Source organism: Rhinichthys klamathensis, unplaced genomic scaffold (genome assembly GCF_029890125.1).
Source record: "Rhinichthys klamathensis goyatoka isolate OS25496 unplaced genomic scaffold, OSU_Roscu_1.1 h1tg000160l_1, whole genome shotgun sequence".
NCBI lineage: Eukaryota > Metazoa > Chordata > Actinopteri > Cypriniformes > Leuciscidae > Rhinichthys > Rhinichthys klamathensis.
In genome coordinates, this window is record NW_026606694.1 from 45,859 (window position 1) to 61,034 (window position 15,176).

Genomic DNA, 15,176 nt, shown 5'->3' on the forward strand with positions numbered 1-15,176 from the left:
ACATTTAAAGGGACACACACAAAAACGGCGGATTTTTGCTCACACCCAAAAAGGGGCGAATTTGACAAGCAGCTAATAAATTATCTGAGGGGTATTTTGAGCTGCAATGTCACAGACACATCCTTTTTGTTAGATTTATATTACATCTTGTGAAAAGGGGCATAATATGTCACCTTTAAAGGGATACTTCAGGATTTAGCATTAAGCTTTGTATCAGTAGAAAACCAGTAGTATTTTCAAATTACCATGCTTCCCCCCCCCCCCCCCCCCCTCCTCCTCCTCCCCCTCCCCCTCCCCCTCCTCATATCCCCCTGTTATGAGAGAAAACTGTATTTTTAGACTGGAAAAAATCCTCCGATGACGCAAAAATCGTCATTTTGCGTCATCGGAGGATTTTTGTGCCAGAGGCTAAAGACTACAGCCAGTGTTCCGCATGTTTTCACCACGCCCATATGGGGCGGGATCTCACTCACAGAATGTAAAGATAGTGTCAGCCATCTTTCTGTAGAAGCTAACAGGCTCTTGCCTCTTGGTCTGTGTAGAAAGTTTGTATAGTAGGCTAATCACGATGGCGGAAGGTAGTTTTGAAGTTGAAATGGCAGAAGGGGATTTCGAAGATCTGTTGCGAGAATCTGATGCTCGCCGCTAGCTGTACGAGCCGCAATACAGCGATAAACAGTTGCGGGAGATGGAGGAACAAGAGGCGGCCGGAGCGAGACCTGAGCCCGGCCAGACTCGAGCTGGGGCGGACTGGCGGTGTCAGTGGTCTCGCTGTGCGCCTATGGAAACAGATATAGAGTCCTATTGCTGTCGCGAATCTCATCGATACCATTTTCTTCTGGACGAGATCGCTGAATCCGCAGAGCTTTGAGTGTAAAAGTGTTAAAATTATTATTTTTTTAATTAAAAGTTATAACTCACATTGGTTGTGGTTCTTTTTATAAACCTTTAGTGTTACTAGAGTATGGATTACCCTATTAGCTTAGAGAAATAGTGATTTCATTTGGAGGAAAACAGTTCATGTGCAGAGCTACTAAGCTACTCTGTTGACATGGTCCTGCCTTGCATCATATAATGTGAAAGTCTAGTTGTGTTATATACATTAGGCTAGCACATCCCGGTACAACGCAATTTAGCACCATTTCGATGGAAATTTAGCAAATAACTCACGATGTATCAAAGCAAGCCTAGATGTATCCATTTTTTTCGGATTCTGCCGCCTGTAACCGGTAGGCGTGGTTTGGGAGTGGCCTCGTAAGGGCAGCAAAGCAAGTGCATTCTGGGAGTTGTTGTCTTTCAGCCACATGAGTAAAAAATACATCAAAACATTTACTCAAAAAAAAAAAAAAACATGGACAAACCCAAACATTGGGTTCAAAAATTGTATTACAAATTTTAAACCAAAGGTTGGGTTTGTCCATATTTGACCCAAACATGGGTTGAAACAACCCCACACTTTTTCGAGTGAACAAATGCAATAATCTGTGTCCATGTATCAGAGAAAAGTAATTAGCACATCCATTCACCTACAAGTAAATGCACTGCATACAATGCCAAAATGACAAAATTCTGTCTATCACTTCCATATTATACAACAAATATGAGAATCAACTGAATTCAAGACGTCTTGTCTATATCAACCCATGCATTCTTATCTGATTATGCTTTTATACATGTTTTTCATTTAGCATGTTTGCAGTCAAAATTCAGCACACTTAAAATTACGCAAACTACTCAAATATTCGCCAATTTAATGCCTAAAGTTGTCTGAGATGCTGTGTTTTGGATATTTGCTGCCCAGAAGCTTGGCTTGTCATTTGTGGTAGTGACCTCTGTAACTTGTTCCCCTGATCTCATCCTAAATTTAATGTGAAACTAGAGCTCTATGTCAGCCCCATGTGAGGGTGAGTAAGGGGCCTGGAAATATCAAGCAAAGGGGTGCGGTCGTCTTCCATTGCAGAACACAAACATCGCTGACAGACCTGATGGTTCGGTAATGCATATATTCAAAGTGTAACATACTATTCCAACTGAGTATTCCAACTGCAGTCTCCGGTAAGGAAAAGGACTGTGCCAATCAAAAGTCATAACACCTCATGAAACATTTTCCAAGAATATATATAAAAAAGATTGTTTTATCATTTAAAGAGTTCATAATATCAGATTAGAATCACCTGTTAGTTCACTGTCTTCATGTCTCATGTGCAACTTATTTTTTTTTCTATGAACGTGGACGGAACTTCAAAACAGAAGCTGGGTACATTATTGCATACTTGCACTGTAAAAAAAAAGTAAAGGGATACTTTAAAGGGATACTTCACCTCTGGAAAGATGAATGTGTATTTAAAATGGGTCATTTATGTAGAAGAAATGTGAAATTATTTTTGAATTTGGAGCTTTCTAGACTGAGAAAAGCCAGAAAATGTATTTTTGGCTTATGTGGATGAAAGACAACAACTCCCAGAATGCACATGCTTTGCTGCCCTAGGAGGCCATGCCTACCGGTAACAGAGCGCAGTAGTTAAACAACAAGTCTGGGCTACTAGTGAGTCTCCATGATGAGTCTGCCCGAATAGGTGTTTCGAGATCACCCAAAATGTCCGGGATTCGGCTTTTGCGTTCTACAGTCGCCATTCATTATGTTTACTGTGGCGAGCAGGACGAGTGAGGGCCGCAGGAGAACGGCACGAGGCCGGTGGCGTGATTACCGATGAGCGACACCTGTGAGACGCATCGGTCTCGTATCTCTCACGGAGGAGCGGGAATTTTCTTAGCAATGTTAAAACGCACATCAACCGATCACTTGTTTAGCGTTCATGTAAACACTACATTCAGATTCACCAATCGGAATGAATTCAGTTAGATTGAAACAAAAGGTGTGCATGTAAACAATGAATGGCGACTGCAGAAAGCAAAAGCTGAATCCCGGACCTCGACGGCCGGACATGTCCGGGAAAAAGAGGATGGTAACCCCTACTACTCAGCTTTCTCCACAGAACAAGAGCCTGCTAGCTTAGCTTCCAAAAAAAAAAGATGACTGACACTATGTGTACATTCTGTGAGTGAGATCCCACCCCATATGGGCGGGTTGAAAACATGCGGAACAGCCCCTAGACTCTGGCCAAAAAATCCTCCGATGAAAATGACGATTTTTGCTTCATCAGAGGATTTTTTCCAGACAAAAATACATAAATCTCTCGTCTCAGGGGGATATGAGGGTGGAAAGCATGGTAATTCGAAAATACTACAGGTTTTCTACTAATACAACGCTTAATGCTAAATCCTGAAGTATCCCTTTAAGTCTCCCTGTGGTGAAAATCATAGTTTTAAAGTAAGACTATGTAGTTTTTCAACCTTCATAATATATTTCCAAGACCCTTGTGATGGTACATCGACTTAAAATAAGTTAAATGACACGTCTGCCATAGCCTGACGTGGTCTGTATCGTTTTTACTGGCACTATGTAACTTCGGGTTTCGGGTAGGAACCCGTGCACAAAAAGAACTACAAAATTCGACTGCTTTACGGCATACGTCACTTCCCCCACCACTTCCTCAAATTGTCTGTGGCCATTGCAGACATCCCAAGTCTCCCGGGAGTCTCCTGCGTCTCCCTGATGCCCGCAAATTAGTTCAGATCTGCCGGAATCTAGAGCGCGCATGCGAGACAGAACATACTGCGCGCATAACATACATAGCGCGAGCACGGCAGAGAGAGAGAGAGCGAGAGACCTTGCGAGTGTGCCTCACGAAAGCTAGTCAACCCGCCACCAGCCGCCCCCCCCCCCAATCCAGTCACCAAGATATACCTCCCTGAAATGACTTCTTGCAGGTTGGGATGTCTGCCATTGTTGATTCCAAAGCCGGTGCTGGATAAACAGCAAGCGTGCGCGTGCGACAGTCGGCTGCGGAAGGCTAAATTATTTACGACAGCAGTAATGGACAATTCTGCTTCCAACCTGTAGGGCGACCGCTGAGGAAAAATCACATAGTGTTGCTTTAATGTTGTTTATATGTCTATGTGGTGTTTTAATAGGCTATGCTTTAAGACAAACCATGTGCAAATTCACAAGTCAAACTCCTTAAAACTGCAGTGGACCAAAGACAGTCTCAAACTCTGGTGTTTCTGACATCACAAACAACCTTGTAACCAATCACATCAAGGTGTGATCGTCAACGAGTAGATCTCTGAGCTGGTGTGAGTGGGTGGAGGCGGGGCTAATTTACATATTCATAGAACCGCGTATAATGAATGAGGCAAGGGTGTAGACATTCAAGCTATTTTAAGGCATAATTTTTTTTTAATTTTGGTGATCAAAGATGAGTTTAAAGGGATACAATGATTGACCACAAGGGCACTATAAATACAATTAACTTGGTTAAGTCCTTTCAACTTAAATTACATTAAACTGACTTAAAAAATAATTGAATCCTTTATAACATAAGAAAATCGCATAACTTATTCTGAATGTACAAGGTACAAGTAAACGGCGAAACAACTGTGTAAAATTCAACTGGTTATAGGATTCAGTGAGAGACAATGACACAACACCTCTGTTGTTGTTTTTCACTCTGTTCGCCGTCTTTTAATGACCTTGTGACTCCGTGATACAGTAAACAAGTACGCAATATTGTCTTCCCTTATTCACAGTGTTAAATGTTCTTCTAACAAATTTTTGGTAAATTATTTGATGGCATGTAAAGTCTTATAAAAATTGTAATAAAATTATTATTTTAATAAATGGAAATTATTAACAAGACGTTGAACAGATCAGTCTAAAGCTAATAGCATGCGGACTTTATGAGGTCAATACAGGAAGCATTAAGTGGCCAAAAAAAGTGCTTATCTGGCACATATATCAAGAGAAGGCCATTCAGACGATAATCCTGCTTCCGTTCTACGCTTAAGTATGACAACATAGCACAACTATACCACCCCATTTTCTATAAGTCACTAAATTAAGTGGAACAAAACAGCATGACATAGCCAACAAAGCTCCAAATGTATGTAACTTCCTCAATATTATGCTTCACTAGCTTTCTTTGTGTGAGATGTGTGTCCATATGTACATGGATGAATGGCCCAGTGAGGAATTTAGCTGAGCACTAAATGAAGTGACCAGGCAAATTTAATATGTGGTTTTCACAGACTAAAGTGGCGGTAGAAGGGGGGTGCGACATTGTTCCCCTAAGGCAGGGTGATAAAGAAGAGCAACACTGGGGAAAGAATGAAAGCTTTGTATTGCAAAAATTAAAAAGTCTAAAAAGTATAGACTTATCACAGAAAATTGCTAAAGATCTTTTAACTGAGCTGGGACATACATGTTCATTACACAGCTGACATACAGCAACAGCATCATGACATACGGGAGAGACAGAAAAGCTCAATAGGACACCTTAAAGATTTTAGTGATGAAACTCCATTATGGGACACAAACTGTGATTTGGTATGGTGAACTCTGTTGCCCTTATCAAGCCCAAGCAAGTAGATAATACCACTTACCTATGGGTGACATAGAAAAGTGATGCTACAAAAAAACAAGCACAGAATAAGCACATAACAAGAAGCTACTTTGCAAATAAATATGACAGTTTTTCTAGATTTATTCATCCATGCTTGTATTGATCCGTCTTTTTAGGCCTTTCAGAAAGATCAAGGCATCCGGGCGGTGAATCCTGGGTGCTGATGCCGGCACACAATTACTGCAGGCCTCACTGATTACATTTACCAGATTACGCACTTTGTAAACATTTGATAACATTCAAAGAAGGGGATCGGTTGTCCCAAATAGAATTACTCGCAGATGCAAGTCATCTGACAGGAATAGTTCTAATTTCTAGTATAGATTGTTTTCATGCAGAATTCTAACATGATAATTAAATCTGCTGTTCTGAGACCCTTCTCAAGTCAAGTCACATGGTCCCATTAGTCAGCAAGTCCTTTGCTGGACTATTGAGAGCCGCGGGATTCCAGGGCAAGGTTCCTGACTGCCAAATGACAATTTGCCGCTGCGCTTTGATGATTTTATTATGTGTTTAAATAATACAAATAGCCTGATTCCCTACATGTTCCTGCACTTAATAGAAGGCCACTCAACTGGGAACAACATGAAAAACACCCAGCACATGGCCATTAGCAGCCATTCACAAAATTACACCACAAAGTTTTCATACTTAGGCTTGACAGTTGAACAAAGTTATGAGAAATGCGTGTTTACAGACAATATACACAGGGAAAAAGTGTGTAATATTTGTGTGGTTTTTGTCAAACTAGAGAGACTACTAACAGACTACCTATACATTTCAACTTCATTCTAAGGTTTCTCCTTTTTACATTTTATTTCCCATTTTGACCAACAGATGGCACACAATAGTGAATCAGTCATGAACTGTCCGTGAGGTATTACAACATTGGTGAGCTGTTTTCATCCACCTAACATTTCTTTTTTTTTTCAGGGATGCAGATCTAAAGAACAAAAGGTGGACAGTTTTCCTCAGGATAGCAATACAGTGAGTTCTCCCTTTGGACTCAGCAATGGAGTCCAATCCAATACACCCACATTGACAGGGCTGAGAAAGATCCTCTGGGATGATATCATCTGTTGGATGAAAATCCATTTTATGGTTTTAGACTTCTTGTTAATCGGGTGTGACATAGGCAATTAAAACTCCAAACAATGCAATTAGCTTATTTATGTAAAGTTTAAAATACATGTTTTCAGTGAAATATTATCTATTATGCCATTTTTTTAGGGATCATATACACACCTTATCAATCTTGTACATCGCCCTCTGTGAACATCATAACGTGATTGATTGACTGGAGAGCAAAATATTATAGCTTTATGTAGTTGAACCAAATTTCTACCACACCAATATAATATTCTAAACATTCTGGCATGTTTTAGAAGCAAACAAATACTAATGTTAGTTATGAGAATTACGTGAATGAATTACATACGTCGTCACGTCTTCAGACAATCAATATTTAAATACAAATGTCTAAAAATTTTCAAATATACAGCATTACTTTCAGGGGTAGGCCTAATAAATAAATGAACAATATGCATATATGACAAACTTAAAGAACAGCAGGCCATACGTCTTCTTTTGAACGCAGATCCTTTGCACATGCAGTCATAATTATTCGCGGGGGACTTGTGATCTTTTTAATTATTCTGCTCTTCATTTTTGTCCCACCATTCAAAAATGTCCGAAATCCCATCCGAAAATTATCCAACTTTGAGATGAGGGCGACAAGCAGATCTCTTTCATTTTCTGGCAAGAAATGTGCAGGGGATAATTGAATGGACCGCTCAGCTGGCGAGAAAAAAAGAAAGTACACTTGTTATCTTGTGAACTCTCAACATGTAAGATAGGAATCTAGTGAATGTCAGCATGAAAGATGGAATTAACAAGAGATCTTTTTATTGTTCTGGAAGGTCATTAGGCTGCCAATTGGGTAATTATGGAAATGCTCTGAATGTTTTCCCCCTTCCGTTATAGGATCTGAGACCCTTCAATCTGCCCATCTCGTGGGAAAGTTCAGCCATAACTGCAAGTGTACCAGCAAAATCAAATTAGCCAAAGATATTTCATTAGTATTTATAGCCGGAGGCATTTGTTGAAGAGAGAAGTTGTGAGACTCACATGGAAGAATTATTAGCTAATGACAAGGGTCATAGCCCACCTAAGACATGCACTTGAGTAGACTTAATGAATTGAAGCCATTGATTGCATCGACTCTGGACGTTTATTCGTGTTGGAAATGAGTTCAGTGAACATCATAATACACAACAACGCAGTGGTTTGCAGCTGTTTAGTTCAATATATCAGGATAGTAGCCTACAATTCGATGTCATATGGCATTAGGCTACTTTTATTTAGGGACATCAAGCGTGCCGCGTATGGCGTACAGGGCATCAGAAACATTTAGTTTTTCAATAATATTTCCATATATATGTCTATATATTTTTATTTAGGGACATTTTATATTATTTAATTGTCAATAGCTGCACTGTAGAAATAAAAATAAAATTCCACTAAAATGGAAATCTTGAGTTTGATTGCTACAATAAATTAAGTAAAATCAAATACGTGAATTTAATTACAGCCAAAAAACAAAACAGATCCGACACTATAAACAGTGTGCCTAAACTATGACGTAAGAATCTGATTAATTTGACTAAAACTATAGATGGGAATGGGAAATGATTACAGTGATAACATGAAACTTCAATAAATAGCCAATTAGTGATACTCACGCAATACGGAGCCCCCAAGATATGTCTTGGAAGGGTCCCATGTGAAACCACACTCAATAACTCAGTCCTTTCACGTGGTGGCGGCTTTCTTTTACTGTCTATGGGTGGCGGTTATTTTCTCAACCTGAGATTCTGACTGAATAACAAGCATTCATGTAATTAGCTCTAAAGCTGCGATGGGTAAAGTGAGTGAAGCATCATACTGACTGATTGGTGACAAATAGGCCTAGATGTTACGCGAACAAGTTCACAGTTGTTTAAAATAATCGTATTTAAGGTCCCCCTATGCTATATAATGGTAAGATTATTTTCTGCTGCTTTTGAAATATTGTTGATTAACAAACAATAACATTTGAGGCATCTGACCTTAAACCCCTAAAAAATAGCCTACGCCAGCTTTCATATTGGTGGCCATATGCCCTTTATCTTCAAAATTTGTTTTCAATATGAAAAGATACAAGTAGCCTGTATCGGAAATATTTAAGATTAAGTAGGCTATCGGGTAGTTTTCAGAAAGAAGGGATACAGCGAGACGTGAAAAAGAGGGATGTTGTTACGCAGGAAGTTTTAAGACAAAACCCAAATAACACCCTCTGGTCGTGCTAATGTGCTACTTCAGTCTTCATCTACATAACAATAAAACGTACAAACCGAGTAACATCACACATGCTTAACTATGCGCATTGGCATGTTAATCTGGCTGAAGGCGTCATTTTTGCACCTTGACATCATGGACCAAAAACACATCACAGCAATATTAAAAGATAATTTTGTGAAATAAACTTAAGAACGTAAACGTTTAGCAAAAAACTATAATGTATAATGCACAATATTATTATAAGCTTTATACTAATCTAAAATCGTGCAAGTAGGTACGGATGCAGTTTTATTCCAGTGATTTAGGCTACAGTACTGATAACAGGCTGCATTGTGTTTTTAACAACAATTGATACCAGAATTCATTATTTAGGTTTAAGGAATTCAGTTAGAAAATTGTGTCACGGTTAGTGCAGGCAGTTTCTTCCAGCTACAGAAAGACAAAAATAACACAATAGCCTAAAAAATAATAGAAAACTATAAAATAATATATTTAAGACATAAACATACATAATCATTTATTACACGAAAAACGTATTCGAATTCATCAAGATAGCCCTATTTGATGGAACTCTGTTTTGTATGGAAAACAATGTGTTGTTCAGAAAAATGTAGCCTATTTAAATAAAGTCCAAATATTTTACATATAAATAAATAAATATTTTTTTATTTTACAAAGAAATGTCAAAATTAATGTATATTTTTAAATGCATAGCCGTAGTGAAAATTGTTTTTCTGATTAATTCATTCAGGTGAATGATGAATTATTCGTCCATTCATTTTCACCAAACTGTTCATTGTTTTTTAAAGTAGTGTTTTGACATGTCGTTGTCATAAAGCTTACTGTAAAGGCTACCTACAGAATTATGTTATGTTCAACCGAATTTGCGAGAGAGAAAAAAACACTCACTGATTTTCTGGTTTGGCTGTAATGGTGGGAGCCTACAGGATGATACTACGAAGGGGACTGTTAAAAATGAGCTGGATCATATTGTTTGACAGAAAGTTGCAGGTTGATAGAGTGGATTCTTCAAGGGGGTGAAAATGGTGAATTCAGAGAGAAAAACGGAGATCCTGCCTTCTGGTGGGTATAGCCTTAGGGAATCACGGTGTCGACCGTAGAAAATCCAATTAAGGATTGCATTTAAATGAAAAGTCATTTTTTAACCAGAGTATGACGTGGACACTTCCCTTTTAGATGAGAGTAGCAGTTTTCCTGCAAATGGCTTCTTTTTTATTAAATCTGACATGCTGATAATGCGGAGTTGATTTAAAATAATTGGCACAATAACCGTAATTAAAAGCGTTAACAAAGCCATTAATTTATTACAGTTGTACAAGCTTATCCCCAACTGTGCTTACATAATAAAATTACTACCAGTAAAAGATCAGCCACTTGCAAAATACATTCGATTACGGGGTACAAAGTCTTTATTTGATTTGGTTTATTTTCCATCATTATTAAAATATACATTAAAAATATGACCAAACAGTGTAGGCTATATAACATGCAGCATGTCAAATCATCACGCAGTTTGTCAATTTAGATATAGGAGTCATGATAAAACACAGAACAGACCGTTAATAAAACAGACACAAAATAAAAAAAATGGTTAAAAAACAATAGAAAAGGATTATTGTATTTTATTTAATAAGATCTTGCAAGGTGCTTATTTATTAATGTATTCAGAGAAGTCATAATGCATAATTAATAGTCCTATACACTTTAAGCACTAATGCGAGGCATCCTTATAGTTCAAGTTCAGTTTTCATTTGGGTTACATCCTTTCCTCTGCACACCCCCTCTTCCCTGAATGGACACATTTCCCATTACGCCCTTCAATTTTCCCTTCTATCTCTTTTATTTCAGCGATTTAATTAGGCATAAATTCGATCCTGCTTTGCTATTTGTGAGCTATTTGTTTCTGACCTTGCTGGGTAATTCATTCAGCCGCTGTATCCGCACCGTCACCGACTATGCCTGCGTCTCATAATAGGTTCATGCTGGAAAGAGTTAGCTTATTATTCTAAAAGGTTTTGTCGGGTTAAGCCGTGCATGTGTGCTTAAATGTACATTTCATTAACAAACTGCGAAGGTATAAAGCCGGATTTATGGAGCTTCAAAAGATCACAGAGAGGACGAATTTGATCTCCTTTTGGGCGATATCATCCGCGATGTCTTTCAGTGCGCACTGACTCGAGATATATGGTCTTTTACATTTTAAGCCGCTGACAAAACACTTCATCATTCTGCAAAGCGCTAAAAAAACGCAATTGGAAACAACCGGTCTAAACATGCATTTATATTAAACAATAGCCTAATCACAATTAGCCTATGATAGGCTATAGCAGTAATAAATCAGCAAATATTTGGAGTTTGTTGAATTATAGGCTATATTGTTGAAATGGGCTCCAAATGTTATTTAAAATATTTATCTACTAAAGTAACATATATGATTGTGTAAAAACTATTAATCAATTGCGTAATGAGCAAGAACAATTTTCCAAAGCAAATATTGGCTTTAGGCAGCGTTAGATGGTGCCTTCTTCATCCTCTAAGTAGCCCGTATTGATAAACGGGACATCACACGGGCCACTGTCTGTTTGCCTGAGCCCTTCAATACCATTAATAACAACACGATTCAATTAATCTCCTTTATTCACCATGCAAAAACAGCTTCAAAGATGTTGCACAAGCACGCGTTCCTTGGAGAATTAAAAAGGATGGTAAAGGTAAAGGTCGAGGTGAAAGGTTGTGGCCTATTTGCAGATTAAATGTCATCCAACAAAAACAAGGCATGCGGAAAAATATATAGGCTAATACCCACTATTTATTTAGTTCCCTAAATATATAGGCTATATATTACAAATAAAAGGTTATAAGATAAAATAATAATAACGTTTATTATTATTAATATTCATAAAGTGTTTAACAATAATAATTAGTTAAAGGCTAGACATGGCAGCAGCCTACGGTTGGCTATTTTGAGAGCAGCGCTGCAAAACCTGCACCAAAAACAGAGATAAGCGATTCACTAAAGAAATATCGAGCTTAACTATTGTTTTCTAACAGTTTCGTAATTCTGGCCGTAAAGAAATGATACAGCCTTTTTGTAAGCTCTAAGTGAATGGTGGTGGTGAGAATAATTGATTCGAGCGTCGATTACATAAGGCTTTATTTTCATTACAGCAGGGGTTTATTCCAAGCTGTAGATCGATAAGACGTTATGTTACTTGTGGTTAAATAGTTACTGAATATAACCACAGAACATTTTGTCTTTGCATCGACAAAAAGGCACAATCACGTCAATGTTTAATCTCTCAAATATTCGGAGAAAACGAGCATTCAACAAACCACAGATAATAAAACCTTGCAGCTCCCGTGAAGCACAACGAGACCGAGAAACATTTTCTCACACGATCCAGGAAATGTTAAAAGAGTTTACATACGCTTTCTTTTTCTTGGGAATATCCCACAAGCGTCGATCACCTGTGCGCGTGTGAATGGCTCCTATGCATTTACCCGCGCGCTCATTTCCTACTTAATTCATATGTTAACACATGCAATGATGAGGGTCGTTAGCACCTCGACAAAGATCTTTACTTAGAGATTTCCATTGTTTTTGTAGCTACTAATTTCACACGTAACAAAATCAGTGCTAACGTCTACAGAAACACTCAAGCGAAGGCTAAGTTTAATTCTCCATAAAGAATTGAATTCTAAAAGTAGCCTTCAACCGTTTGTTTAAGCATGCCGTATTCGAGCACACAATAAAAATAAATGACAAGAGATTCGATTAACTTAGCTGTAGACGTTTTCGTTCAGCAGCTTTCAATATAGGCTAATTGGCCTGAGAAAAGTTAAGTTTGCGTTTAGCGCGGGCGAGTGAATGCGCGTCAGCTCTGGAGATGATTTCAATCACGCAGGCCGATTTTCTCCCCTCCGCCACCGCTAAATGGTCTATGACGGACGAACAGAGGCGATGTTACTGTTGTTCCCTTTGTTGACAAATCCATGAAACAACTTCGGCTCAGCTGTATAACAGCGCGACCTCTGACGTCGGTGGGTCACGTGACGCGGCTGATAGTATATCTTTAAGTGAAAAGTAATCTATCAGACAGTCCTTAAAGCCTGCTTTTCAACGCATGTGTCATCTTGACTCCTCGGTCCGAAACCACGCTTAAGTGTCGAGGAAATACACTGGAAAGGGGACGAGGTGTAGCCTGTCTACAGAAAGAAGCCTTTAGACTGGAGACATATTTTCTAAAGTTGAAGTTTTCCTGGCAGGCCGGCCGGGACTGACCTGCATTTATAGCCACTGGTCGTCATCTGATCTTGGGTTGCTCCAGCAGTAAAGTGAGCGGTGATGACCCTGTCTGGAGGCACCAGTGCCAGCAACATGTCCGGTCAGACCGTACTCACAGCTGACGATGTGGATATCGACGTGGTCGGGGAGGGCGACGAGGGGATGGAGCGGGACAGTGACTGCGAGAGCCAATGCATGCAGGACCGGGGAGATGAGGTGGAGGAAATCGAGGTGAAAGAGCGCAGCGACAGTCCATGCGAGAGCGCCGGCGAAGGGGAGTCCAAAGGGGATGCGCAGGAGAGCTCCTCCGGTTCCATGACAAGCAAGCCCAAGAACAGTCTGGTGAAGCCGCCCTATTCGTACATCGCCCTCATCACCATGTCCATCCTCCAGAGCCCGCAGAAGAAGCTGACGCTCAGTGGGATCTGCGAGTTTATCAGCAACCGCTTCCCTTACTACCGGGAGAAGTTTCCGGCCTGGCAAAACTCCATTCGCCATAACTTATCCCTCAACGACTGCTTCGTCAAGATCCCACGGGAACCGGGCAACCCGGGCAAAGGCAACTACTGGACCCTCGACCCCCAGTCGGAAGATATGTTCGACAACGGCAGCTTTCTGAGGAGGAGGAAACGCTTCAAGAGACACCAGCCGGACATTCTCAGGGAACAGACCGCCCTCATGATGCAGAGTTTTGGGGCATATAGTATTGGGAATCCTTACGGACGCCACTATGGAATTCACCCGGCCGCGTATTCGCACCATGCTCTGCAGTACCCGTACATTCCCCCGGTGGGTCCGATGCTCCCTCCGGCGGTGCCTCTCTTGTCCTCCGCAGAACTGAACAGAAAAGCATTTAACTCTCAACTAAGTCCAAGTCTCCAGTTACAACTGAACAGCCTGAGCACCGCGTCGATTATCAAATCCGAGCCGTCCAGTCGACCATCGTTCAGCATAGAAAACATTATCGGGGTCTCCAGCAGCTCTACGAGCGCACAGACTTTCCTACGGCCGCCTGTGACGGTGCAGTCCGCCTTACTGAGCGCACAGTCCCTGTCCTTATCCCGGACATCAGCTGCCATCGCGCCTATTCTCAGCGTCCCGTCAAATATCATCTCTGGACAGTTTTTACCGACCGCGTCCACAGCAGCGATATCTAAATGGCCTTCTCAATGATAATCAGACTATTTTTTTTAGACATATTTTAAAGACGATACAGCACGATAGGCAGCACTGGACAATTCGTCCGCCCCAATGTAGCCATGTAAAGACTTTTGAGAAAAAGAAAATTCATAATCAAAAAGGAATGCTTTCAGTACAGGTAATGTTTGTAAATATTTGTACAAAGAAATTAATTTACATGTTTTCCTTTCTTATTTCATTTCGTTATAATTGAGTGAGCCTTATTTTTGTTTCTCCATATTTTGTTTTCATCCTGAAAGAAGTGATTTCAAGAATCATGTTTTTCCCCTTTGTTTTCCAATATGAAATATTAAACTGTTCTTATTGAAAGACTGACAAAGTATGTTTATCAAATTTAAATATATGTAATCTATGTAGCAATATTGTGTTGTAAATCAACTTCATTTGTTAATAAATATGAAGAAAAAAAATCCAATGCATCTCAGACAACAATCGATTTTTATTAAATCAAACACATTCTTTCTAAAATTACAGGAATGCAACGATGACACCTGCAAACAAGCATCAAATTTGAAACAAATCCAAACGTATAAATTATGGTTTTATATTATAGGCTATATGTGATAGCAGTTTCATCTCAAAATAGAATAAATGTTAAAACAATAAATTTGAGTGTTTATAGCTAAAATGAAAAGATAAAGCAGCTTATTTTGAGACAGTAAATTAGCAAATAACGCATTTTGAAATAGTAAAATAAGCCGTTATTTTTAAAATTTAATAACAGGATATCTTAACGCAAAATTATAAAAACCCTGTAGGCTACTAACATGTTATCTTACTGTGATATTGTGAATAAACCAATCGTTAAA

The 15,176-nt window shown here is 39.3% G+C and overlaps 1 protein-coding gene across 1 annotated transcript; it reads left to right on the forward strand.

Annotated features, from left to right (window-relative positions):
* Positions 1-12,781: 12,781 nt before the first annotated feature.
* Positions 12,782-14,761, forward strand: foxd3 (forkhead box D3). Its single transcript, XM_056258813.1, has one exon. The coding sequence runs from the start codon at positions 13,228-13,230 to the stop codon at positions 14,338-14,340; it is 1,113 nt and encodes a 370-aa protein (XP_056114788.1). The 5' UTR covers positions 12,782-13,227; the 3' UTR covers positions 14,341-14,761.
* Positions 14,762-15,176: the final 415 nt, after the last annotated feature.

Excerpts from the sequence above, each read along its gene's own strand:
- foxd3 (XM_056258813.1), top strand. The coding sequence starts at position 13,228 with ATGACCCTGTCTGGAGGCACCAGTGCCAGCAACATGTCCGGTCAGACC.